The sequence below is a fragment of the Schistocerca cancellata genome, chromosome 2 (genome assembly GCF_023864275.1).
Source record: "Schistocerca cancellata isolate TAMUIC-IGC-003103 chromosome 2, iqSchCanc2.1, whole genome shotgun sequence".
Lineage (NCBI taxonomy): Eukaryota > Metazoa > Arthropoda > Insecta > Orthoptera > Acrididae > Schistocerca > Schistocerca cancellata.
In genome coordinates, this window is record NC_064627.1 from 545,116,083 (window position 1) to 545,141,316 (window position 25,234).

General features: G+C 42.9%; 1 protein-coding gene across 1 annotated transcript in view; it reads left to right on the forward strand.

Moving 5' to 3' along the window:
- Positions 1–25,234, forward strand: part of LOC126162120 (unconventional myosin-XV) — a 504,442-nt gene that overhangs the window by 56,579 nt on the left and 422,629 nt on the right. The window contains exons 2-3 of the mRNA XM_049918408.1: positions 13,022–13,110; positions 22,713–22,776. Coding sequence (XP_049774365.1) covers positions 13,022–13,110; positions 22,713–22,776 — 153 coding nt within the window. The remainder of the gene's footprint in view (positions 1–13,021; positions 13,111–22,712; positions 22,777–25,234) is intronic.

Below are 25,234 nucleotides of genomic sequence, written 5' to 3' on the forward strand. Positions count from 1 at the left end.
GGATAAACTGTTCAGTTCACCAGTCTCTGATGAACAAACTCTTGCGGCAAGAATACAAGCTGCTGTAAAGACGGTGACGGAACACTTGTTGGTAGCGACATTGAGAGAAACTGTGTAACGCCCACATGTTCTACGAGCAACAACAGAGCACATGCGCGAGTGTATCCATAAAACACCATACTAGTTGAGCTACCATTTGCAACAAATCAGATAGCTGTATCTAGCATGGTTCCTTAGAAATAAATTTTTGTAGTCAGGGGGGCATGTTATGCTCAATCTGTACAAAGCTGACAATATTTGTTCGTTTAAATGAGTCCGCCTTATGGGCTCTCAGCGAATAGCAGTTACGAGATGCAAGTTAAAAGGTATCATGACCAGAAAGTCGCACGGAAATCAAAACTCCAGTTTCCACAGAAACAAACGGTTTCCTTCCACTTCAACAAATTTCAATAACTCATTTCTACAACAAGCCCATCCTTCAGTTAACAAATAGCTCTATGTTACGCAAACCAGCCACCGAATAAAATAAGGAGCGAACAGAAAGTTACCGTTCGAGGGCCTTACAATCCAGAGCCGGTATACCAATCAGACAAAATCGTCGTGAGTACTGATGCAATCATCCCACCGACGCACCAGCCTAAAGATATCCCTTTGGTAAAATACATGTCCTGCTGTGTGAAGAAGTCCATAACACTGCTGTGCGTCCTTGTCCGACAGAAATCGTCGACCCTTCAACGCCTTTTGCAAGGGACCGAAGACTTCATAATCGCATGGGGAGAGAACAGGACTAAAGGGCGGGTGCACTAGTGTCTCCCGCGTGAGTTGGCGTCACTTCTGCAATACGAAATTTGCGATAGGGGGACGTGCGTTATCATGAAGACGCAGCACATACTGTCCTGGTGGTTTTCAACAGATGTCTGCCCCCCGTACACATTCTTCATTCTCCGATGGATATCTACCGGTGTTTGTCCTTCGGCTGCCAAGAAAACAATAACAGCACTTTGGTTCCGAATGGACACATCTGATAATAATGTCACCATAGTTAACGTTTGCACATTTATCGGGCGTTTTAGAAACATGACTGCCACGCTAATCCCTTGCCCACATGTCGTTGCTTACATACTTGCATCGGAGTTCTGCTACGTCGCACATAAGCTGCAGCAACGGCCTCAAAAGGAAACTTTCTGATGGCCCCTTGTAACATATGCTTGGTTTTAACTTCCGTACATTCGTCTTTGAAACTGTCGATCAGCTACATCAACAGCGAAGCTACCGTCGTAAAATCTCGGTGTCTCCGTTACGATGATCACGTTCGACATTCGGAGCTAGTGATAACATTCTCACTCGGACCTGTCTGTCTTATTCTAATCCACGACGGACCTGAACCGACTCTCCGATTTCCGCGCGTTCTGGACAACTACGGAGATTTGTTGAATATTTGAAGCTTTTTTGCAATCAACACTGTTACTGCAGGAAGATTACTTTGTTTGTCGCCCTTGGTGAACCTCACTGGTTCGGCTCTCTCCAAAGCTAGTAACAACCCTTTATTCGCTGCCTCTTATAATACGAGGGTTGCCCAGAAAGTAATGCACCGCGCTTTTTTCTTCAGCAATTCCTTACTGAACGTAATGAGAATTACACACACGAAAGAATGGTGTTTCATCTACACACCCTATTTTTTTACGTGATCTCCACCCGTTCTAGGACGTTCCTCCAGCGCGAAACAATGGCATGTATGCACAAACGGTTCAAATGGCTCTGACCACTGTGGGACTTAACATCTGAGGTCATCAGTCCCCTAGAACTTAGAACTACTTAAATCTAACTAACCTAAGGACATCACACACATCCATGCCCGAGGCAGGATTCGAACCTGCGACCGTAGCGACTGAAGCGCCTAGAACCGCTCGGCCACACCGGCCGGCGCATGGCGTGTATCCCCTTTCAGTACCAATCCTTCAATATCCCAGGGCGCGGATAATTGCATGCACACTTCCTTTGCTGATTGACAGATGCAGCACCAACTGCCGAGTCGTAATGCCTCTGTCCTCGGGGATGACATCAGCTCGCTGCAACATGTCTGTTGTGGCAGCCGTGGATGGTCTCCCCGACTGCTGCAAATCGTGGAGCTGCGCCGAGTCGCCTTCTGATGACCTCACACTCCGTGTCCAGGGACTAACTGAACTTCTGTCGACAGCAGATGCTCCATAGACTTTGCACAAGCATTTGTAAATATTCCCCGCAGTTTCTTTCTCTGCAGTGAGAAATTCAATAACGGCACTTTGCTTGTAACGTACATCACTTACAGACGTCATTTTGAAACTGTCCTGATGCTACGCTATGTGCCAGAAGTGACGAAAACTTGTCGCGCTCCTTCAGGGGACTTCAAATAATACATAAGTAACGTTTCGCATTCGCAGCATTGTTTTCTCCTGAGAAAAAAAATGCGGTGCATTACTTTTTGAGCAACCCTCGTAGCATAATCACGAACTGTGGGGAATTGCCTGCGTGCTGGTCGGAGTAAGGGCTGACTCTAAGTAACTTGGCCAACCTTGGCATCCATAACGGTATTCACAATACACTGGCAGTTTTCCGAGGGCATTTCTACACTCACATTTAGGGAATATTCTCTCATCCCCCTAAAGCTACCTACAAAGGGAGTATCCCATTGCTATGCCCTTCGGAACATCGTCCGAAAATCTCTCCGAGACTTAGATCCCTCACGAGTTTAGCGGTCTTTCGTATCGCAATTAACACACATCAGCTTCTCTTGAAATTTATATCCGGATGGAGTAATTATTTCTCAGCCAATATACCCTGTCAATAAAATATACGCTACAATCTTACATCAGATGTGACTTTCAGGGGAAAAAAGACTACGTGATGACAGCAGTATGTTGTGAAACGTTTCTTGACTATTTCATTTTGGAAATGATAACAGCAGGCATGAACAGATTTCTCAGCAATCACCATTTGGTCTACTTTTGCTACGACCCAGATTTTATGGTAAGATTAAAGATGTCAGTAATGTATCGTACACACGTTTCAAAAATGATTCTTAATTCTAAAGATACAATTTAGACCACAAAATCGCTAAGTGTGTTCAATTTTATTTGCTTCGTTGCCATTCATTACTCTGATGTGGGTATCACTGCAAGCACCTTACATTTCGGTTTCAGTGTCGTATAACATTTTTAATGCATGTTGTTAACGCTGACCTAGTGTTCGCAGATATCCCACATTTATTTCGTTCTACCTGGTTACCGCTACCAGCGCTCAGGTCGACAAAAGGTTAACTGCATGCATTGGCCTCTTCTCGACATTATTTTCAATTTATGCAAGGATTTCAAATTAAGTTATGTGAATTGAAATGATCGTATGGCATTTATTGGCCGGGAGACCCCCTTCGGGGTTCGGCCGCAGTATCGCAAGTCTTTTTGGTTGACGCCACTCCGGCGACTTGCGTGTCAATGTTGATGAAAATGATGACAAAGGACACACAACACCCAATCCCCTACCGGGAATCGAACCCGGGCGCCCTTGCCTAGTAGGTGGTAACCTACCGCTGCGCTACGGAGGTAGACATTAAATTACATGTTACCTTATTATGATAACGAAGTATTGTAACACTTACTTTAATCTGTTTTTCATATCCGTTACAATTTGTACTTTCAGTGGTGCCTCTTTTGTTTTCAGTCTTCCATTCCAAGTCTTCCATTCCGTGTCTTGTCTGTGATCGGGATAATCTTTTCACAGTACACATCACGTTCTCTTTTCCGTGATCTATATCAGCTTAACATTTCCAGGATGCGCTATATGCTCTCTATGTCGTATATGTAGGGAATTGTGAAGGTGGTTCAATGAACCCTCTGCCAGGCTCTTAAATGTGCTTCGCAGAATATCCACCAAGAAGTGGATGTACATGGATGTTGGGAACACCTGCGTATTCATCTGAACCGATATGAAATGTGTCATGGAATTTGCACGCGTTCTTATTGGTCTGCCAACAGCTTTGGGACTGAAACCGCCACATCTTTCTACATCTACATCTACAACCATACTCCGCAAGCCACCTGACGGTGTGTGGCGGAGGGTACCTTGAGTACCTCTATCGGTTCTCCCTTCTATTCCAGTCTCGTATTGTTCGCGGAAAGAAGGATTGTCGGTATGTCTCTGTGTGGGCTCTAATCTCTCTGATTTTATCCTCATGGTCTCTTCGCGAGATATACGTAGGAGGGAGCAATATACTGCTTGACTCTTCGGTGAAGGTATGTTCTCGAAACTTCAACAAAAGCCAGTACCGAGCTACTGAGCGTCTCTCCTGCAGGGTCTTCCACAAGAGTCTATCAATCATCTCCGTAACTCTTTCGCGATTACTAAATGATCCTGTAAGAAGCGCGCTGCTCTCCGTTGGATCTTCTCTATATCTTCTATCAACCCTATCTGGTACGGATCCCACACTGCTGAGCAGTATTCAAGCAGTGGGCGAACAAGCGTACTGTAACCTACTTCCTTTGTTTTCGGATTGCATCTCCTTAGGATTCTTCCAATGAATCTCAGTCTGGCATCTACTTTACCGACGATCAACTTATATGATCATTCCATTTTAAATCACTCCTAATGCGTACTCCCAGATAATTTATGGAAATAACTGCTTCCATTTGCTGACCTGCTATATTGTAGCTAAATGATAATGGTTCTTTCTTTCTATGTATTCGCAGGACATTACACTTATTTACATTGAGATTCAATTGCCATTCCCTGCACCATGCGTCAATTCGCTGCAGATCCTCCTGCATTTCAGTACAATTTTCCATTGTTACAACCTCTCGATATACCACAGCATCATCCGCAAAAAGCCTCAGTGAACTTCCGATGTCGTCCTAAAGGTCGCTTATGTATATTGTGAATAGCAACGGTCCTACGACACTCCCCTGCGGCACACCCGAAATCACTCTTACTTCGGAAGACTTCTCTCCATTGAGAATGACATACTGCGTTCTGTTGTCTAGGAACTCTTCAATTCAATCACACAATTGGTCTGATAGTCCACATGCTCTTACTTTGCTCATTAAACGACTGTGGGGAACTGTATCGAACGCCTTGCGGAAGTCAAGAAACACAACATCTACCTGGGAACCCGTGTCTATGGCCCTCTGACTTTCGTGGACGAATAGCGCTATCTTTATTACAAATTTCCTAATAGATAAGTTTACAGATTTGTTGTTATTAATGAGTTATGTCTGCCCTCATGTGACTGTTTTTTTTCTTTGCTTTCGCTATGAGGCAGTAAGATGTTCATATAAGGAAAACAATAAATCAAAATACCGGAGAGATTTAGCTGAAGAAGCTGAAACAGTCGCTTATCTTAAATGCTTTAACAACGAAACGAACCACTTCCGCTTATGACTACGATATCTAGTACAACTTAGATAAAAGCGACCGAGTGTACCCAAATCGACGATGTAATATCAGAACGGTTCGTGTTGTAACGGTTGACGTTTAGCTGGAGAACCATTCGTCCAGATTATGAAATGCGGATATCACGTACAGCGGTGTTACATCATCCCGACTCACTTTCAACACTCTCATGGGGCAAGATCAAAATTTCCCAGCGTGTCATAAAGATGGCGTTGATATAAAGTAGATTTTTGTTTTTGCTATGGTCGTACATGTTGCGAAACAAGTTACGTATCAATTTGACTTGAGGAATGATTTTGTTTATACGGCTTTTAGAAGAACTCGAGTTATACGTGTTCCGTTCACACGGATAAAGTGGAATACTGGACCGTCCAGATTGATTGCCAACAGAATTTCATCGAAAGCTAGTGAGGGTTAAAAAGCAGCCTAATCTTCAATTTTCAACAGTTAAGAAAAAAACTGTGACTGAAAGTAAACGTGCCCTAAGTCCCATGAAGATGGTTCTCGCAAAGAACGTCCCAAATCCACTACCACGGATGGATACATCGATACGTGTTCGGGAGTTACAATGGTTGGAATAACTGTCATCGTAGACATATCAAAAGCAAGATGTAACATATTTTACACAATGTACAAATTATTTGAAAACTATGTTCAGTATGGATGCCATAAGTGTCGAATGCTAAAACAAAGAAAATGTGAAAATTAATATTAAGGCGATGTTATAAAGATCCATTAGATTCTGTGGATCGATCTGTAGCTGTCGATCAGATGTGGGTGCACATTGAAACGCAAACCGAAACAGCAATTAAATCAGTTGGTGGAAACCGATAGCCTTGCACCAAGAACGGCTAAGTATTTTCATTAGCCGAATATGTTATTGGCAGTGTTTGATTAATTTTTGTTAGACATTACTCTGTAACAGTAAAAATTAATTACCGAATACTACATCTGTCTCAATTCAACGAAAAAAAAGAGCGACCTGTATCGCAAAAACAAAGTAAGTTGTTTTTTCAGGACAACCCACCTGCCCACAAAGCAGCTCTGATAATGGCAAAACTGATGTCATTGAAGCACGAGCTGTTGGAAATTGATCCTATTCAACAGGTTTTATACCTTCTAACATCCGTCTGCTCACATGTCTAATGACATCTGTAGTTGGAAGTCATTTGAGTCCAATGATAAGGTTATGGCAGCCGCAGATCAATATCTTGCACACTCTCTAGAGACGCGTTTCAGGGATGGAATCCACGCACTGAAGAAACCATTGCCCTAAGAGTCCGAAGTAGAGAAAAAACCGTGATTTGAACCCGGATCTCCTGCTTGTCACCAGCAATCGCTGTAAACATTGGGTTACCTGGTCACCCTTCCAGGCCCGAAACATATTTCAACTTTCATAAACAACCAGCTGAGCACTAAACGTAATTTTGACAAGGACACTTTCGTTATCTGGAATACTCATATCTAAACGTATCTCCTGTCTGTGAGCTACCAGTAGTAGTGTCGGAAGTTCCATGCGGCTTTTCGCGGATGATGCTGTAGTATACAGAGAAGTTGCAGCATTAGAAAATTGCAGCTAAATGCAGGAAGATCTGCAGCGGATAGGCACTTGGTGCAGGGAGTTGCAACTGACCCTTAACATAGAAAAATGTAATGTATTGCGAATACATAGAAAGAAGGATCCTTTATTGTATGATTATATGATAGCGGAACAAACACTGGTAGCAGTTACTTCTGTAAAATATCTGGGAGTATGCGTGCGGAACGATTTGAAGTGAAATGATCATATAAAATTAATTGTTGGTAAGGCGGGGGCCAGGTTGAGATTCATTGGGAGAGTCCTTAGAAAATGTAATCCATCAACAAAGAAGGTGGCTTACAAAACACTCGTTCGACCTATACTTGAGTACTGCTCATCAGTGTGGGATTCGTACCAGGTCAGGTTGACAGAGGAGATAGAGAAGATCCAACGAAGAGCGGCGCCTTTCGTCACAGGGTTATTTGGTAAGCCTGATAGCGTTACGGAGATGTTTAGCAAACTCAAGTGGCACTCTCTGCAAGAGAGGCGGTCTGCATCTTGGTGTAGCTTGCTGTCCAGGTTTCGAGAGGGTGCGTTTCTGGATGAGGTATCGAATATATTGCTTCCCCCTACTTATACCTCCCGAGGAGATCACGAATGTAAAATTAGAGAGATTCGAGCGCGCACGGGGGCTTTCCGGCAGTCGTTATTCTCGCGAACCATATGCGACTGGAACAGGAAAGGGAGGTAATGACAGTGGCACGTAAAGTGCGCTGTGCCACACACCGTTGGGTGGCTTGCGGAGTATAAATGTAGATGTAGATGTAGCGAACTTGCAATATGAGAAAAACTATTATGTACACATCAGCGCTGAGACGACGGTCTAGTGGGAGTTGGGTACATAACATTAGAAAACATACATGGGCGTATGGAAAAAGACCGTAAGGCTCGAAGAAGACAATTATCTAACTATGGATGTCAATGACAATTGTAGATGATGAATCATTTGTGTATGATGTGTGTAGTTTTTAATATCATTTTTACAATAGACTGAAATTCACAATTGCTGTTCATAAAACAATTACTTGTGCTGTTCTAAACAGTGTTACTTTATAAACAAAAAAGAAAAAAAGTTCATGCGAAGAATTTCACTCAGTTAACTGAAGTTATTTGTAGTCTAATTGTTGGCGCTGGCATTGATATCTGTTCAATTAAGGAGTTAATTACATCTCTAAAGCAACTGTTACGCTGACCACAGGACGTTAAAGCATATTTTTTTAAAGGCAGCAGTTGCACTGACTATCTACATTCTTCTCAGTGCCAATTTACACACATCAAAAAAGTTTTGCATCACCTCTGTTCCGAGAGTTCCGGAACCTGTACAGAAAATTGGAACAGAGATCAACATAAACATCATTTCCGCCCTTTTTATTGCTAATGAAAAACACACATTGCATGTTGTACCACCATACAGTGAGACCTTCAGAGGTGGTGGTCCAGATTGCTGTACACATCGGTACCCCTAATACCCAGTAGCACTTCCTCTTGCATTGATGCTCGCCTGTATTCATCGTGCCACACTACCCACAAGTTCATCAAGACACTATTGGTCCAGATTGTCCCACTCCTCAACGGCGAGTCGGCGTAGATGCCTCAGAGTGGTTGGTGGGTCACGTCGTCCATAAACAGCCCTTTTCAATCTATCCGAGGCACGATCGATAGGGTTCATGTCTGGAGAACGTGCTGGCCACTCTTATCAAGCGATGTCGTTATCCTGCAGGAAGTCATTCACAAGATGTGCACGATGGGGGCGCGAATTGTCGTCCATGAAGACGAATGCCTCGCCAATATGCTGCCGATATGGTTGCACTGTCGGTCGGAGGATGGCATTCACGTACCGTACAGCAGTTACGGCGCTTTCCATGACCACCAGCGGCGTCGTCGGCCTCACATAACGCCACCCCAAAACAGCAGGGAACCTCCACCTTGCTGCACTCGCTGGACAGTGTGTCTAAGGCGTTCAGCCTGATCGGGTTGCCTCCAAACACGTCTATGACGATTGTCTGGTTGAAGGCAAATGCGACACTCATCGGTGAAGAGAACGTGATGCCAATCCTGAGCGGTCCATTCGGCATGTTGTTGGGTCCATCTGTACCTCGCTGCATGGTATCGTGGTTGCAAAATGGACCTCGCCGTAGACACCGGGAGTGAAGTTACTCATCATGCAGCCCATTGCACATAGTCTGAGTTGTAACACGACATTCTGTGGCTGCACGAAAAGTATTATTCAACATGTCGGCGTTGCTGTCATGGATCCTCCGAGCCATAATCCGTAGGTAGCGATCATCTACTGCAATAGTAGCCCTTGGGCGGCCTGAGCGAGGCATGTCATCGACAGTTCCTGTCTCTCTGTATCTCCTCCATGTCAGAACAACATTGTTTTGGTTCACTTCGAGACGCCTAGACACTCCCCTTGTTGAGAGGCCTTCCTGGCACAATGTAACAATGCGGACGCGATCGAACCGCGGTATTGACCGTCTAGGCATGGTTGAACTACAGACAACACGAGCTGTGTACCTCCTTCCTGGTGAAATGACTGGAACTGATCGGCTGGCGGGCCCCCTCCGTCTTATAGGCGCTGCTCATGCTTGGTTGTTTACATCTTTGGGTTTGTTTAGGAACTTTGTGTGATACAATATTTGCAGTCAACGTCTATCTTCAGTAGTTCTGGGAAGCGGGGTGATGCAAAATTTTTTTTTATGTGTGTAGTTGTACACGTTGAAATGTTTCGCGATGATGCACACTACTTACGGAAACGGTGTGGCACTTCAGATTCCACCACTATTTTTGCGCGGCAGACGAAAGCTAAATCCGGAGGGATTACAAGTAAAACCATCAGAAAATCGACGTCCATAGTGATGGATAGAAGAGGGCAAGTGCCTCCTCGCTCCCTCCCCCCCTCCCCCCGCCACTATCTCCAAAAAGGAATACTTCCAAACTGAATGGCAAAAAGACAGATATATTCAGTTCGATATCTGTTTGAAGATAGCCGGAACGTGTCATGGACACTGACCAGAAGCAAGTGTACGCAGAGGCATTTGTCCTACAATCTGTAAACTATTGCGTCATTCCGCACGAAATTATGATGTGGTTCGCCCTCCCCCTTCCCAGCTCAGATGCTGGGTACGCTCTTGTCTGACAATCAGTTAATGAAGTCAGTCTGGCAAAGGAAGAGGGTCAATGGAATATGGAGATGTCGCTGTCATAAAATCACAAAATTCAGATTAGTCTACTTCACCTTAGAATTTTAAGTGACTATAAGGACTTGAATTACAGCATGCTGTATTACAGACGAAGTAACAGAGGTGAACAGATCAGCTTGTGACTGCTCTAGTGAGGAGCGTAGAATGAAGGAGGGGAAGAGTGTTATCCATAAGACAAAAATGCAAGTCACCAATGCTCTTTCTGCCTAAATAATACCGAATTAAAATAGAAATTAGTGCCGCATTCTAAACAAATATATGACAAGCAATACAAATCTCGCTTAAATGCTATGCATACTATAGCATTTATATTTGAATGAATGTAAATAAACATATTCGAGCGTATGCTGGTATTCAGGTGGTGCTGAACACATTACGCTAAGTGAATTTATCATTGAAAATATGAGATGTTGTTACATTATATACCAACATAAAACATATACGCCTTATGGAAAGATGATAAATACTTACACTGTCTAAATAAAAAGTGCATAGAAGTGACATGCCTTCTATGCATACAACAGAGTGATTAATTTTTCCCCCTCAGATATAAAAGTAGTGTAATTTGGTGGCAGCGAAGGTCAGTGTTGAGCTACAAATTAAAAGCTGTGCCGTTTGAGCTACAGTTGTCCTGTGATTTTTCTTTGGCAGTAAATATGGCTTACGCCTCTGGAAACGATGTATTTACTTAAAAAAATTAAACTGCACCGTGGTACGGGCTCGACGATAAACTGCACGTCTAGGTCAAGACATGCTTTGGCTAGATGCGCGGTCTTCGTGGTCGGAGAGAATCAACGATGTACCACCTACAATACTCAGGAAACCTCTACAATATCTAAAGCCATTTGTGTTTGATGAGTGGTTCACTTCATTTAACTTTCGTAATTTGAGTCAAATGCAACCAAATAAGTCGACGAAACGGAGAAAATGTACAAAAAGTTTCGAAACTGTGACCCTTGTTTTGTACCACGTCCATTATCCATTGCCTACTGCTCTAGCAATAACACTAAATTACAAATTAAAAGATGCAATTTAAGTAAAATGTAATATCTGAGATTTACATGTACTTGAGGACCTTCGCACGCTACAGATATTAGTGTCAAGGACTAGTCCGTGTATGTGTTGTCTCAAGTTACACTTGCATGCCATGAGACGGGATGGAACTAGCCCTAGAAACGTTATAAAAGAGCTCTTTTATTTAACATTATATCTGGCGAACATGGAAACGGCTCGCATGCGAGCGGGGAACGCTAAGGAAGGTAGGCCAAGCTCGAACCAGTGTTAAAAGACCGAAGTATTTGTATGTGTGTGTATGTTTGCGGAACTCACACTAGATATTGAACATACACGGAGAAGGGAAACACGAATGGTTTCAGGTTTGTTTGACTGATGGGAAACTGTCACAGATATACTGAAGAAACTGAACTGGCAAACGCTTGCAGGTAGACGTAAACAATCTCGAGAAGTGTACTAACAAAGTTTCAAGAGCTGGCTTTAAATGGCGACTCTAGGAATATAGTACAGCCCCTTACGTATCGCTCACATAGGAATCTTGAGGACAAGATTAGAAAAACTGCACCACGCATAGAGGCATTCAAACATCCTTCACATGCTCCATACGTGGATGGAACGGAAGAAACCATAATAACTTGTACAATGGGATATACTCTCTGCCATGCACTTAACGGCGGTTTACAGAGTATGTATGTATATGTGGATGTAATATCCTGTCAATGACGAAGTCATTAAAGACGGTTTGCAAACTCGGTTTGGTCAAGGAAGGGAAAATAAAACAGCTGTACCATTTCAAAGTAACCATCCCTACATTCGCTTTAAACGGTTTAGGAAAGCCAAATAAATCCTAAATATGGTTGGTCGGGCAGGGTTTGATCCTAGCTCGTCCAGAATCCGAATGCAGTACGTTAACCATTCCGCATCCTCGCACTGTATTAGTGAGCAGTCTGGTATACAGTCCAGCCTGATAGTGGCTTTTAGGCGGTTTTCCACGAACACGACTAAGAAACTCTCAGCCGCCTAAGAGAATGAATGCGCCCTTTGAAAGATAGTAATGCCGCGCGACCGCTACGGTCACAGGTTCGAATCCCGTCTCGGGCGTGGATGTGTGTGATGTCCTTAGGTTAGTTAGGTTTAAGTAGTTCTGAGTTCTAGGGGACTGGTGACCTCAGAAGTAGTCCCACAGTGCTCAGAGCCATTTGAGCCCAAAGATAATAATGGTCTCTGAGTTCGAGGTAGTTGTAATATACCGTGTGAATGTGCCGGTAGCTACGTGGGACAGTCTATCAATACCGTTTCCCAGGACTGTCTCGAATATCAGCGACACATATCTCTGCCTTCAAAGTGAAATGCCTACAAAGACAGTGAAAAAGCAAATGAACACACAACGACGTGTACACAAGTGAGAGATAGTTGTCGCACAAAATTTTAGTCTTCTTAGGTAACTGCTGATTGTGGCGACCGGAAAGGCATTCGATAACACAACTGAAACAAAAATTACTGCCGGTTGGGAATTTTTTGCGCACAGTTACTGGACTCTGATAGAAGTATGCAAAATGGACATGTAACGTTCTGTAAATGATACTAACGTTTTACACTCTGTATTAGCGAAGTATGTTTCTCACTCTGACTTAGTGAAGTATTTGGTGCATGTGTGTGTGTGTGTGTGTGTGTGTGTGTGTGTGTGTGAGAGAGAGAGAGAGAGAGAGAGAGAGAGAGAGAGAGTGGGTAAGATAATAGGAAAATGACTGTGTGGCGGCAGTGCGAGCAGCATGGTGATAGAAGTGTGTTTTGTATGTTGCAGCCGCAGGTGTTCACGCTGACCAGCCTGGCGGGCGTGAAGAGGCGGCAAGACCTGGGCCAGACCGGCATAGATGACATGATACAGCTCTCGTGAGTACGACGCCAACTGTCTTCTCCAATTTGCCCGCACCCCCCCCCCCCCTCCCCCCGTTACCACTACCCTTGGAAGTCTAAGTCTGCTTAAGGAGCCTGGTTTCAAAAACAGGCCGAGTCTTTTTGCGGAAAAATTCGACCTTCCTATCGATATAATGTTCGGTTTCGTCTTCAAATATGTCCCTTTAGGACAAGTGTTAAACTTAACATCTGAATGGAAATTGGACGTATAGTTCAGTCCTAACAAGGGAACCTCCCCATCGCACCCCCCTCAGATTTAGTTATAAGTTGGCACAGTGGATAGGCCTTGAAAAACTGAACACAGATCAATCGAGAAAACAGGAAGTTGTGTGGAACTATGAAAAAAATTAGTAAAATATACAAATTGAGTAGTCCATGCGAAGATAGGCAAGATCAAGGACAATGGGAGTCAACGAGCGCCGTGGTCCCGTGGTTAGCGAGAGCAGCTACGGAACGAGAGGTCCTAGGTTCAAGTCTTCCCTCGAGTGAAAAGTTTAATTTTTTATGTTCAGTTTATGTGACAAACTCTTATGTTTTCATCACTTTTTTGGGAGTGATTATCACATCCACAAGAAAACCTAAATCGGGCAAGGTAGAAGAATCTTTTTACACATTCGCTAAGTGTACAAGTTAGGTGGGTCGACAACATATTCCTGTCATGTGACGCACATGCCGTCAACAGTGTCGTATAGAATATATCAGATGTGTTTTCCTGTGTAGGAATCGGTTGACCTATGACCTTGCGATCAAATGTTTTCGGTTCCCATTGGAGAGGCATGTCCTTTCGTCTACTAATCGCACGGTTTAGCGGCGCGGTCGCAAAACACAGACACTAAACTTATTACAGTGAACAGAGACGTCAATGAACGAACGGACAGATCATAACTTCGCGAAAATAAATAAAGTAAATTTTCAGTCGAGGGAAGACTTGAACCAAGGACCTCTTGTTTCGCAGCTACTCAAGCTAACCACGGGACCACAGCACTCGTGAGCTCACAGCGTCCTTAATCTTGCGCATGGACTACTCAGTTTGTATATTTTACTAATTTTTTTCATAGTTCCACACAACTTCCTGTTTTCTCGATTGATCTGTGTTCAGTTTTTCAAGGCCTACCCACTGTGCCAACTTATAACTAAATCTGAGGAGGGTGCGATGGGGAGGTTCCCTTGTAAGTATATGTACTAGATTTGTGTCTCTTCTGTTAAAATTGAAGAATTTGGTCGCTTTTTAAACTTGGCTCCTTTATTGACTCCTGGATTTATGCTAGAAGTGGAGAGTATTTGCTATGTTCTCCAACTCCTTTCGTAAAGTGAGTGGTGTGAAGAGGTGCTTGAATGCTTGTAGGTTCCGTGCAACGGGCTAAAAACGAGCAAAGGGATCCTCATGATTTGCCAGTGAGAGACGATGACATCGTACCAGAGATTTTCTTTCATTACACGTACACATTATTCATACCAGGATACTACGAGGGTCTGTCAATAAGTAATGCCCCACAATTTTTTTCTCAGAACACATTTTTTCTTTGGTAATAGTACCAGCCAATATTTATTTTACATGCGCTATTTTCTACATATTGTCCATCACATTCTGCATTGTGTAAGATAATGCGTTCCCTGTCGGCAAAAAATCTTGTCCTGTGTTTGTAGTCATGCTTTCACCGTTCTCTCCATTGGCCTCAAACTCCTACAAAAGTTCAGATGAAATGGCTTTGGTTTGAATTTTGTGGTTTGTTGTGAGCTATCGCGGAACCCATCTTGAGCACACCTTTGAATATCCAATGCTCACCGATAGCTACAGAACCAATTTCGAGTTGCGCTAGTCGGTCTGCACGGATAATGGCATCCAGGCGATTCACCGAGTGGGGAGCAGTGGCTCAGACGGGCCGACCCGAACGTAGCCGATCACTGAGCCCAGCTTCTGTACTTCCTGACGCCATAACTCTTTCCACCTATCACACGGTAGTACTCCTGTCAGCTGATGATTGCTACACAATGGATGTTAACCACAGTTTCTTTTTCCGCAGCCCAGAATTCAGTTACACTATGTTGCTTATAACGAGTGTCTTTTTTACACGCCATTTTGATATTTCACTACTGCTGTGCTAACAGTCAGTATTGTTCGAATCTTCGCACACGTGCAGAAGAAACATCAGACCTGAAACACCCAAAAGAACGTTTTCACATCGACGTAAAACGATTTAGGGGCATTGTTTACTGAACGAGCCTCATACCACTGACCTAAATTTTATTGTACCCGTACGACGAGAGGAAATCATGGTATCAGGATTTTTGATTCACTCTCACCAAAAAGTATCGCAACTCATCAATATAGCCATCCCTTCCCATACTAAACTTCCCCATTCCGTTCCCATACCAAACTTTTTTCTTAACTCCGATAAGGTGGACAGGATCTTCTGTGCCACAGAGTGAGTAACTGGTACAGTATGGCACTGCTCCCTACGTGGTGTTGCTGTCCCGTGCTGTCCTGCCCAGTGAGCTGTGACTCTCCAATCCTGTATTACAGATCAAGCTATAGAAGGACTCTCTCTGTCAGGCACACGTCATTGGACACCACAGGGTACTGTGAAGGTGTATCCGAAAGGAAATACTCAAAGATTCATAATTTTGAAAATGGATTGCCTCGTGGTTCTGGACCAGGCGGTCATACGGCCAGTATCAAATACGCTTAAGTGTCGTATGATACTTATATAATGGTTGCTCCATATAACTCATTCACCACAAATATCTTTTGGCACGTTATACAGAGAATACCTCATAAAAAAGTAAAGCATCCAGAGGAGGAGGAAGAAATGAAATGAAACTTCACGGCTTGAGAGAGTGTGTGATGCTATTTCAGCTTTTACAAAATCTAGATAATTTATAAAGAACATGCCTCTTCTGAGGCAGGCTGCCCCACATCTGTTGCAACTGATCCTTCATATCCCGGGTAATGACACCGGAAAGAGTGACATCCAAACTTACCCCACGCATGTTCTATTGAAGACAGATCTGGGGATCTTGTTGCCGGCGGAAGTACCTCAAAATTACAAAGATAGTTTATAGGGACCCATGCCATGTGTGGACGAGCTGTGTCCTGTTGAAAAATGGCAGCACGATATTGTCAGAAGAGACATAACACACTTGGATGCAGGACGTCCTGACGTACTGTTGTGCCGTCAGAGTTTGCTCAGCGGCTATCAGTAGTGAAAAACGATGACTTCCACACCGTTAAACCACGAGTACCACCACTATGTCCCTCCAAAACACTGGAAGAACGAGACCTCTTCGCAGTTCGCCGATGATGGTCATTTGTGATAGTGCAGAACCGCGATTCATAACTGAACACAATGCGACTCAATTCATAAAGTCATGCTTCCCGGTCACTGCATCATTCCAAACGCAGCCATTGTGTTGCATTGTTAATGGCAGTCTGATAGGACGGAAATTTCCTATTCCTACTGTTGGTGTCTTCGATCAAGGGAGTGAGATGATAAAGAATGTTGCAGGGAGTCCAGTACTTGTTCTCGGACAGCAGGCGCAGATGTGGAGGGATCGCGATGTGTTTGATGCACAATGTGGCGATCAACCATTTTGTGGATGGACGTAATCGGGCGGAACCTGCATGACAAGTGTGCTTGCCAACACTTTCCGATGCAATCTAACATCGGGTCTCTGTTACATCTGAATAGCCCTCAAGTCTGGATACTGCACGTTCGACCAGCTGTCCAAATGGAAACACACCATGAGGGATTCACTTTCAAACTCTGTCAGATGCTGATAACGCTGTCTCATACGAGTATGCGGCATCTCCGTATCCTTGACAGTGGTCACTCAACGTCTGACGCTCTTCACGTCCCTTACATACAGCCTCAGGCCTGACAACAACGTTAAACAAGGACAACAGTAATGCACTCTGGTGCCATTCTACACGTCATAGAGAAGTGAAACTAATTATTTATATACGCACCATCCGACCACGTTTTCTAGGTGCTTAGGCAGTGTGTATTTCTAACCTTTCTTCGTATTTCTAACAAACCTAAGCTGTAAAATACGACTAATTTTCAGACAACTAATTTTGTTTTTCTCAGTAAAATGAAATGTACATGGTGACGAAAAAATACATCTTAGTATTTATAAAGACGGTACTAATGATATTAGAGACGTATTCTCATGTCATTTAGCAGCAACTAAAGAAATATCTTCTATTTTATTTCCGTCTTTTTCTTCAGAAAACTAGTCCTCAACGAGTATGTTCAGTGATAAAACTGTTTCCTAAACAGAGCAAAGCTGGATTTAAGCTTGCCGAATGGTATGCTTCTCGACTCGTTATTTGTACAATTCTGTACAATGAGTAACCGACATGAGCAATGCTTGAGTTACAATCGTGTTTTACCCGTAAGAGGGTTTGAGTGAACCGACTTGGAATTGCTATCTAGATAGAGCAAATTTACTATGAAATTTTCCACAGTGCACTTACTTTACGTTGTTCGTATTACATTTATATTATCGAATCGTTATTTCTTACCATGCCGACCAAATTCTCGTGTCTAAACACTTTCTATAATTGAAAATGACATACGAATGAATTACGATTCGAGACTGTAAATTTTTTATGAAGAACGCAGTTTAATTTAATTGACCCGATCTCTCATATCTCACACTGCATTCCAGAATGCAAAGTCCAGGTGGTGCGCCATGCATCTAAAAGCAAGAAACACTAAAAATAGATCAGTTTTTAATTGATTTTTACTTCGGAATATGTTATTAGATCTTCTAAATACACTGACGGAAAAAATTGCAAAATCAAAAAAATAATTAATGTAGAGTAATGAAATTTCAAGAATACACTTGTTTAGGTAACACATTTAAGTGATTAAGATTACAAGATTACAGGTTAATGTAAGCGCCAGAAAAGCCATTGCAAATGTGAAATGCGAATACGTTAATAACAAGTGTAACCGCCAGGATGTTGAATGCAAGCATGCATGCATTGTGTTGTACAGGTGCCGGATGTCAGTTTGTGGGATGGAGTTCCATGCCTGTTGCACTTGGTCGGTTAATGAATTCTATTTGCTGCTGATTCTGGAGCTGTCGTCCTGTGTGCTTGATTCGAGACAGATCTGGTGATCGAGCAGGCCAAGGCAACATCTCGACACTCTGTAGAGCATTTTGGGTTACAACAGGGCTATGTGGGCGAGCATTATCCTTTTGGAAAATACCCCCTGGAGTGCTGTTCATGAATGGAAGAACATCAGGTCGAATAACCATATTGACGAAAAAATTTGCAGTCAGGATGCATGGCATAATCACAAGAACGCTCTTGCTGTCATGCGAAATCGCACCCCAGACCATAATTCCACGTGTAGGTCCATTGTGTCTCATACAGAGACAGGATGGTTGAAGGCCCTCAAATTGCTTCCTTCTAACCAACACAGGGCCATCACTGGCACTGAGTCAGAACCAGCTATCATCAGAAAGTATAACAGATCTCCACTCTGCCCTCCAGTGAGCTCTGGCTTGACACCATTGAAATCGCAATGGCGGTAGTTTGGGGTCGTTGGGATGCACGCTACATGGCGTGTGGTTCCGTACTGTCCTTGAAGCAACGTTTTGTAACAGTTCGTTGTATCACTGTGGTGCCAACTACTATTTGAATAGTTGCTGCAGATGCAGTACGATGCGCCAGAGTCAAACGCCGAACACGGTGGACTTCCCTTTCGTTCTGGGGACCACCGCTGCCAGCAGTCATATACAGTGGCTACATTCCTACCATGTCTTCCTGCATTATCGCAGAATGAGCATTCAGCTTCTCGTAGGCCTATTACTCGACATTTTAAAATTCAGTGAGATGTTGACAACTGCGTCTTTGTCGCCTTAAAGGCGTTCTTGATTAACATCAACTCATCACATTCAATCACAAAAGTAACTAATGCTCACGACCGTTTCAGCGTGTATTTAAAGCAAACCTGATTTGCCTCCTCATAGTAGCGCTACTAGCGCCACTCTCACGCGATTGGCGCTAAATCTAATAGATATCATCTTTCAGATGTAGAAACACGCCTACCATCTTTCGTTTATGTCGCACAACTCCTTTTTGATGCTGCTATTTTTATTCCATCAGCGTAGTTACATCACAGATATTTACATTAGGAAATGCAATCGTGCAGAAAACAACTACACATTCCTGCATTTAAAAAATTGGCGGTTGAAAGGTTACGAAAACGATGTTGGTCATTATTTCCTGAATCAGTTGTACGATATGTCTAGTTGTATGGAGATCACCGATAACATTAACGTTCCAACATGTATTTGAGTCGAAAGAGTTAACAACGACATTTTGAATTTTCGTACCGCGAATAACAAGTCAAACTGTGCGATGTACAGCGCGCTGCACTATCAACATAGAACGGCTGTTCATTGAAGAAAAATTCCAATTTTATCGTGATGTTATTCAGTTTCATAGTACCTCCAACAAATGCGGTGATACGAATGAGTATGGTGGTACAAAGAACTGCTCTGGAGCAGAAGATCCTTTGTGATAGTGCTTACGATAGGCGCTCAGATTCCTCGCATTAGAAGTTGGTCGACGATGTATCCTATCTGCTTCTAAATACGCGACTGTGTTTGAAAATTGCAACTCCGTGAACGGATAAACAGAAATGAATAACATTTAATCCAACAATGGAAAATCCAGGATGGAGTGTACAATATTTAGCATTTGCAACATGTACAACATTTAACATCTAATCCTGATATGATATACCAGCGACACACATAAACAGAGGAGTAACGCGAAGCATAAGTGTAAAATGTAAAAGGAACGTCAACGGCCTCATACCAGTGAACTTTATCATATATGATGCATTGAATCAAGGCCTCATACGACTATGGTTGCAGCGGTCCGGCCAATGTCGAGTCTTGTCTCACGCGTGCTCGATGCGAGACAGTTCTGGTAGTTGCCTTGAGACGGGGACTGGGTAACTCAGAAGAGTGTGTCTCTGGTGTTGTGCTGTCTGAATATACCTCTTCTGGCATTGCAGGGTGCCTCAAGTCGACCTTAATGGTAATCTGAATTTAGAACGCAGCAATCACCGAAAGTGTACAGTCCTTGTAAGATATGGCTCCTAGTATCATGTTGCCGAGATTTAACCTTGTACTTCACTGTCTGATTCCCTTCATTTCAGTAGTTGACACTCACCTGATCGGCGTCTCATTCTCAATGGACGATGAGTCATGCTAAGGCAGAATCTACCGTCATCACTAGAAAAAGGTTGCATCATCATTTAACTCTTAACTCTAGGAGACGCACGAGACGGTTATCATCGGTGATGTGTGAGTCGCGTCACTAATATTACACTGGGCTCCCTTCCGATTTCACTCTGGGTAGTAAGCTTCGAAAAATGACGTTCAGCCCTACATCTTTCAGTGATATAATTCAGGCTGAAGTGAAAGAGCATAATCGGACAATGTTGCCAGTCGATACACTGCTGCTTATAAGCGCTGAGTTGCCGGAGACTTGTTTGGCTTGGCGTCATGCTTATTCTGCGCAAATAAATTAATGCACGCATTCTAGTACGCAGCCGTTCCAGACAAACTAAGGAACACACACCTGGACACTAGCAGCACAGTTCCAGTGTTATGCTGACACGTGAATTAACTTCTAATGCTCGTCACCATTTCGTGATTAAGGCACTTGTTACTCACAAGGGAACCTCCCCATCGCACCCCCCTCAGGTTTAGTTATAAGTTGGCACAGTGGATAGGCCTTGAAAAACTGAACACAGATCAATCGAGAAAACAGGAAGAAGTTGTGTGGAACTACGAAAAAAATAAGCAAAATATACAAACTGAGTAGTCCATGCGTAAGACAGGCAACATAAAGGATAATGTGAGTTCAGGAGCGCCGTGGTCCCGTGGTTAGCGTGAGCAGCTACGGAATGAGAGGTCCTTGGTTCAAACCTTCCCTCGAGTGAAAAGTTTACTATCTTTATTTTCGCAAAGTTATGATCTGTCCGTTCGTTCATTGACGTCTCTGTTCACTGTAATAAGTTTAGTGTCTGTGTTTTGCGACCGCATCGCAAAACCGTGCGATTAGTAGACGAAAGGACGTGCCTCTCCAATGGGAACCGAAAACATTTGATAGCAAGGTCATAGGTCAACCGATTCCTCCACAGGAAAACACGTCTGATATATTCGATACGACATTGGTGACGGCATGTGCGTCACGTGACAGGAATATGTTGTCGACCCACCTAACTTGTACACTTGGCGAATGGGTAAAAAGATTCTTCTACCTTGCCCGATTTAGGTTTTCTTGCGGATGTGATAATCACTCCCAAAAAAGTGATGAAAACATATGAGTTTGTCACATAAACTGCAACAAATGAATGCAACAGTTCCACAGTCGCACAGTTTTCCATGTTCTCTGTCAAAACATATGTTTTTAACGTTTTCAAATTTTTCCGTGAGTAGACCGTCAAATCCTGCATATGTCCAAGCAAACCTGAAAATGTCCTGGAATTTTGGAGAGCGAAGTTGATTATGTGTGAGTGCCTGAACTTTGATAATTGTCTGAAAATAAAAAATTAAACTTTTCACTCGGGGGAGGACTCAAACCACGGACCTCTCGTTCCGCAGCTGCTCACGCTAACCACGGGACCACAGCGTTCCTGAGCTCACACTATCCTGGATGTTGCTTATGTTGCACATGGACTACTCAGTTTGTATATTTTGCTTATTTTTTCATTGTTCCACACAACTTCTTCCTGTTTTCTCTATTGATCTGAGTTCAAATTTTCAAGCCTATCCATTGTGCCAACTTATAACGAGATCTGAGGGGGGTGCGATGGGGAGGTTCCCTTGTCAGTACTATAAACACATTTGATGAAGCGTTGCTATTTTTCGATTGAATGGAGTCAAGCAGACCCAGGTCGTCCACTTAACGTATCTTAATACTGTCACGCCTCGAAAGAGCTGTCAGTCATGGTATGACGCACTATATTCATGGAGCTATTTACTTTCTTTAAAACTTTATGATCTGAAAATCCGACACCTTTCGGCGGTGACGAGTTATAGTGAATCCCTAATGCCTAATTTACCGTTGTCAGCCATCAACATAAAACGTTCAGTGCGTCTCTGCGGTCCTAGGAGCCCACGTTTAAAGCGATGCCACTCGTAACGACACTGTTTTGTAGTTCCAGTCATTTGCGTTACGTACCGTTATTTTATATAATTTGTTTTCATTTCTCGTAGCTAAAATTTCGTTAACAACAGTGAATTTTCTTTGACAATATATATCTAGATCTCTATTCCAAAGCACGCCTAGAATCACTGTACCAACTGAGAAAATTAAGGTACCTCAGGTTATCCTTTTTTTCTCAGAGAAGAAGACTAAAAGATAGTTCTTCATAATTTCACCAAAGAGGGTAAAAATGGCAAACATCATAATCACAAATTTTGCCACTAACGGATAACATACCTGAATCCACTATTTCCTTTAATTTGTAATTATTTTATATTTATTATTATTGTTGTTGTTGTTGTTTTTGTTCAAACAATAATGCCTGCATGAATTTCAGAGACCTCAACGAAGCGTCGTTGTTGTGGAACCTGAAGATCCGATATGACAGAGAGCTAATTTACGTAAGTATATACAGGCGCCCATATCAGTTTTGTTAATACATAATTTATGATTATATCATAATGTAACCGTTTTACATAGCAAACAACTTTCCCACAGAGATATTTTATAGCACACAGTACCAGAAAATAATTACATCCTACATTCGCCCTAATCTTTTCTTCATATTTCTTTTGCTCGGTGGAATTAATTCCAGTTCTGGCTAAAACTTATATGCCCATGACATCTGCTCTTTATTTCTTTTTTGTTTCGTCTGTAACACGAGAACGTGCTTAGTTAGTAGCTTGCCATGTTAACAGCAAAGCAAGCAAGATAGAAATTGTTCTTTCCTTTGCGTAAATAACGCGTTATTCCACAGACTTTACATTCAATTGAGACATACTACCCGAAACGATGGTTGCAGTCATGTGTATATAATGTATTTATTTTTTCGTGGTTTTTAGTGTTTGAAAAATAACGTCACTGTAAAACATAAAGATGCCATTGTGTACGTCGCAACCATACATGATGTATAGAAAGAAAAATACTGTGGTTGCAATGTGCTGAATGGACTATTAGCAGAAGCTGGTTAAGAGAGTTGCAGCAAAATTATCTCGATAATTGTACAGTTTTCAGAATATGCTATTCGACTAGTGAAATCAATATATAAAATCGAGATCTATTTCTCCTTGGACTAAATAATTTACGAAACGCTAGTGAGAGTTCAGAGGATTTTTGTTTACCCCAGTGTCCATGCTTCCAGAGAAAATAACACTTTCTCCAAATTTTCCCCATACTTGCAAACTTGTTTGAGTGAAAGATTCTAGGAGAATTAACATCAACTGTGGAGAGTTTCTCAGATGGAATCAGGCTTTTCAGACTATGTGCGCCGCGGTGGACAAAAGTGTGAGTGGTTTGTAATTCAGTGCATAAAGACAAAAATGCATCATCAGTTAACATTCCAAGTCAAAAGAAGCAACTCTGGCCTCTTTTAAACGTATGTACCCGACATTAAACCCCAATCTTTCATCCTTTCTTTCCAATCGATTTCCGTAATTTTTTATGTAACCTGTTGAACTGAGAAGCAATGAACTAACCATTATTTTCTTGCGCTGAAAACAAAACGACTGGTAATCTGATACGCTTCTCGTAGCAACATACCTCGAGCTATGATGATATTATTGAGAACAGGGGCTGTATTAATGGTATACCCGTACCTAAGTGGCTCGGATAAAAGGAGCGAGGCCCGAAGTTGGAGGAAGACGAAAGTTTGCAGTATCAGCTTCCGCTTCTCCCACACAAGGAAAATGGCTGGTAATGTTGCCATTACCGAATATACTAAATCGAAAATTTGACAGAAAATCGTACGTTTATTTTAAAAAATGAGGTTTCTCATGTCTGCTTGCCTCTGCTGCCCCCCCCCCCTTTTTTTTAATATGAGGGTTGGAACTTAAATAGTGGCAACTATTTATTCACAACCGAAACAACAGAGTTACATGTTTGCTCCTGTTACTGTCCTTCAAAGTAGTCACCAGCGTTGTGTAGAACCCGTTGCCAGCGATGTGGAAGGCGTAGTATACCGTTAGCAGAGCCTGTTCTGTTGATGGTGCGAATGGAGCGGTCTACAGTCTGTCGAATCTCTGAAACAGTTTTGAAACGAATGCCACGAAGCCAAAACTGAAATGCCAATCCAACGAATGGCGTAATTATGGGCCGGCGCGGAAATCGAAAGTGCGTCAGTCCCAGTATGGTGAAAGTTACGGTGATTCTCGTGTACGACTGTGATAGTGTTATCCTAAGGCATTACGGACCTCCATGGGAGACCGTCAATGCACAGTATTATTTTTCGTTTTTGGAGCATCACCTGTGACCAGCTTTGCTAAAGAAGCGGCGACACTTTCTGCGCAACCCACCCATCATTTTGCACGATAATGCGCGCGCGCAAGTTGTGGCTGCTCTGTTCGGTCGATGGGACTGGGAGGTGCTGTACCACCCACCGTACTCCCCGATCTCAAGACCTTGTGACTTTGATTTGATTCCGAAGATGAAGGAACCAATTCGTGGCATTCGCTTCAGAACTATTCCAGAGATTCGACAGGCAGTAGTCGGCTCCATTCACACCATCGACAGAACAGAATCTGCTAACGGTATACTACGCCTTCCACATCGCTGGAAACGGGTTCTACACAACACTGGTGACTACTTTGAAAGACAGCAACAGGTGCAAACATGTAACTCTTTTTTATCGATTGTTAACAAATAGTTGCCACTATTTAAGTTCCAACCCTCGTATTAAAAAAAAAAAAAAAAAGGCGGGGGGGGGGGGGGGGGGGCAGTAGAGGCAAGCAGACATAAGAAACCTCATTTTTTAAATATATGGCTGCAAATATCCATCCAGACGTTTGTTATTCGTATCACCTGCATGCGTAATGTAATCAGAAAACGTATACAATGTTTTGTGTCGGGGGCTGTTTGCGGTTC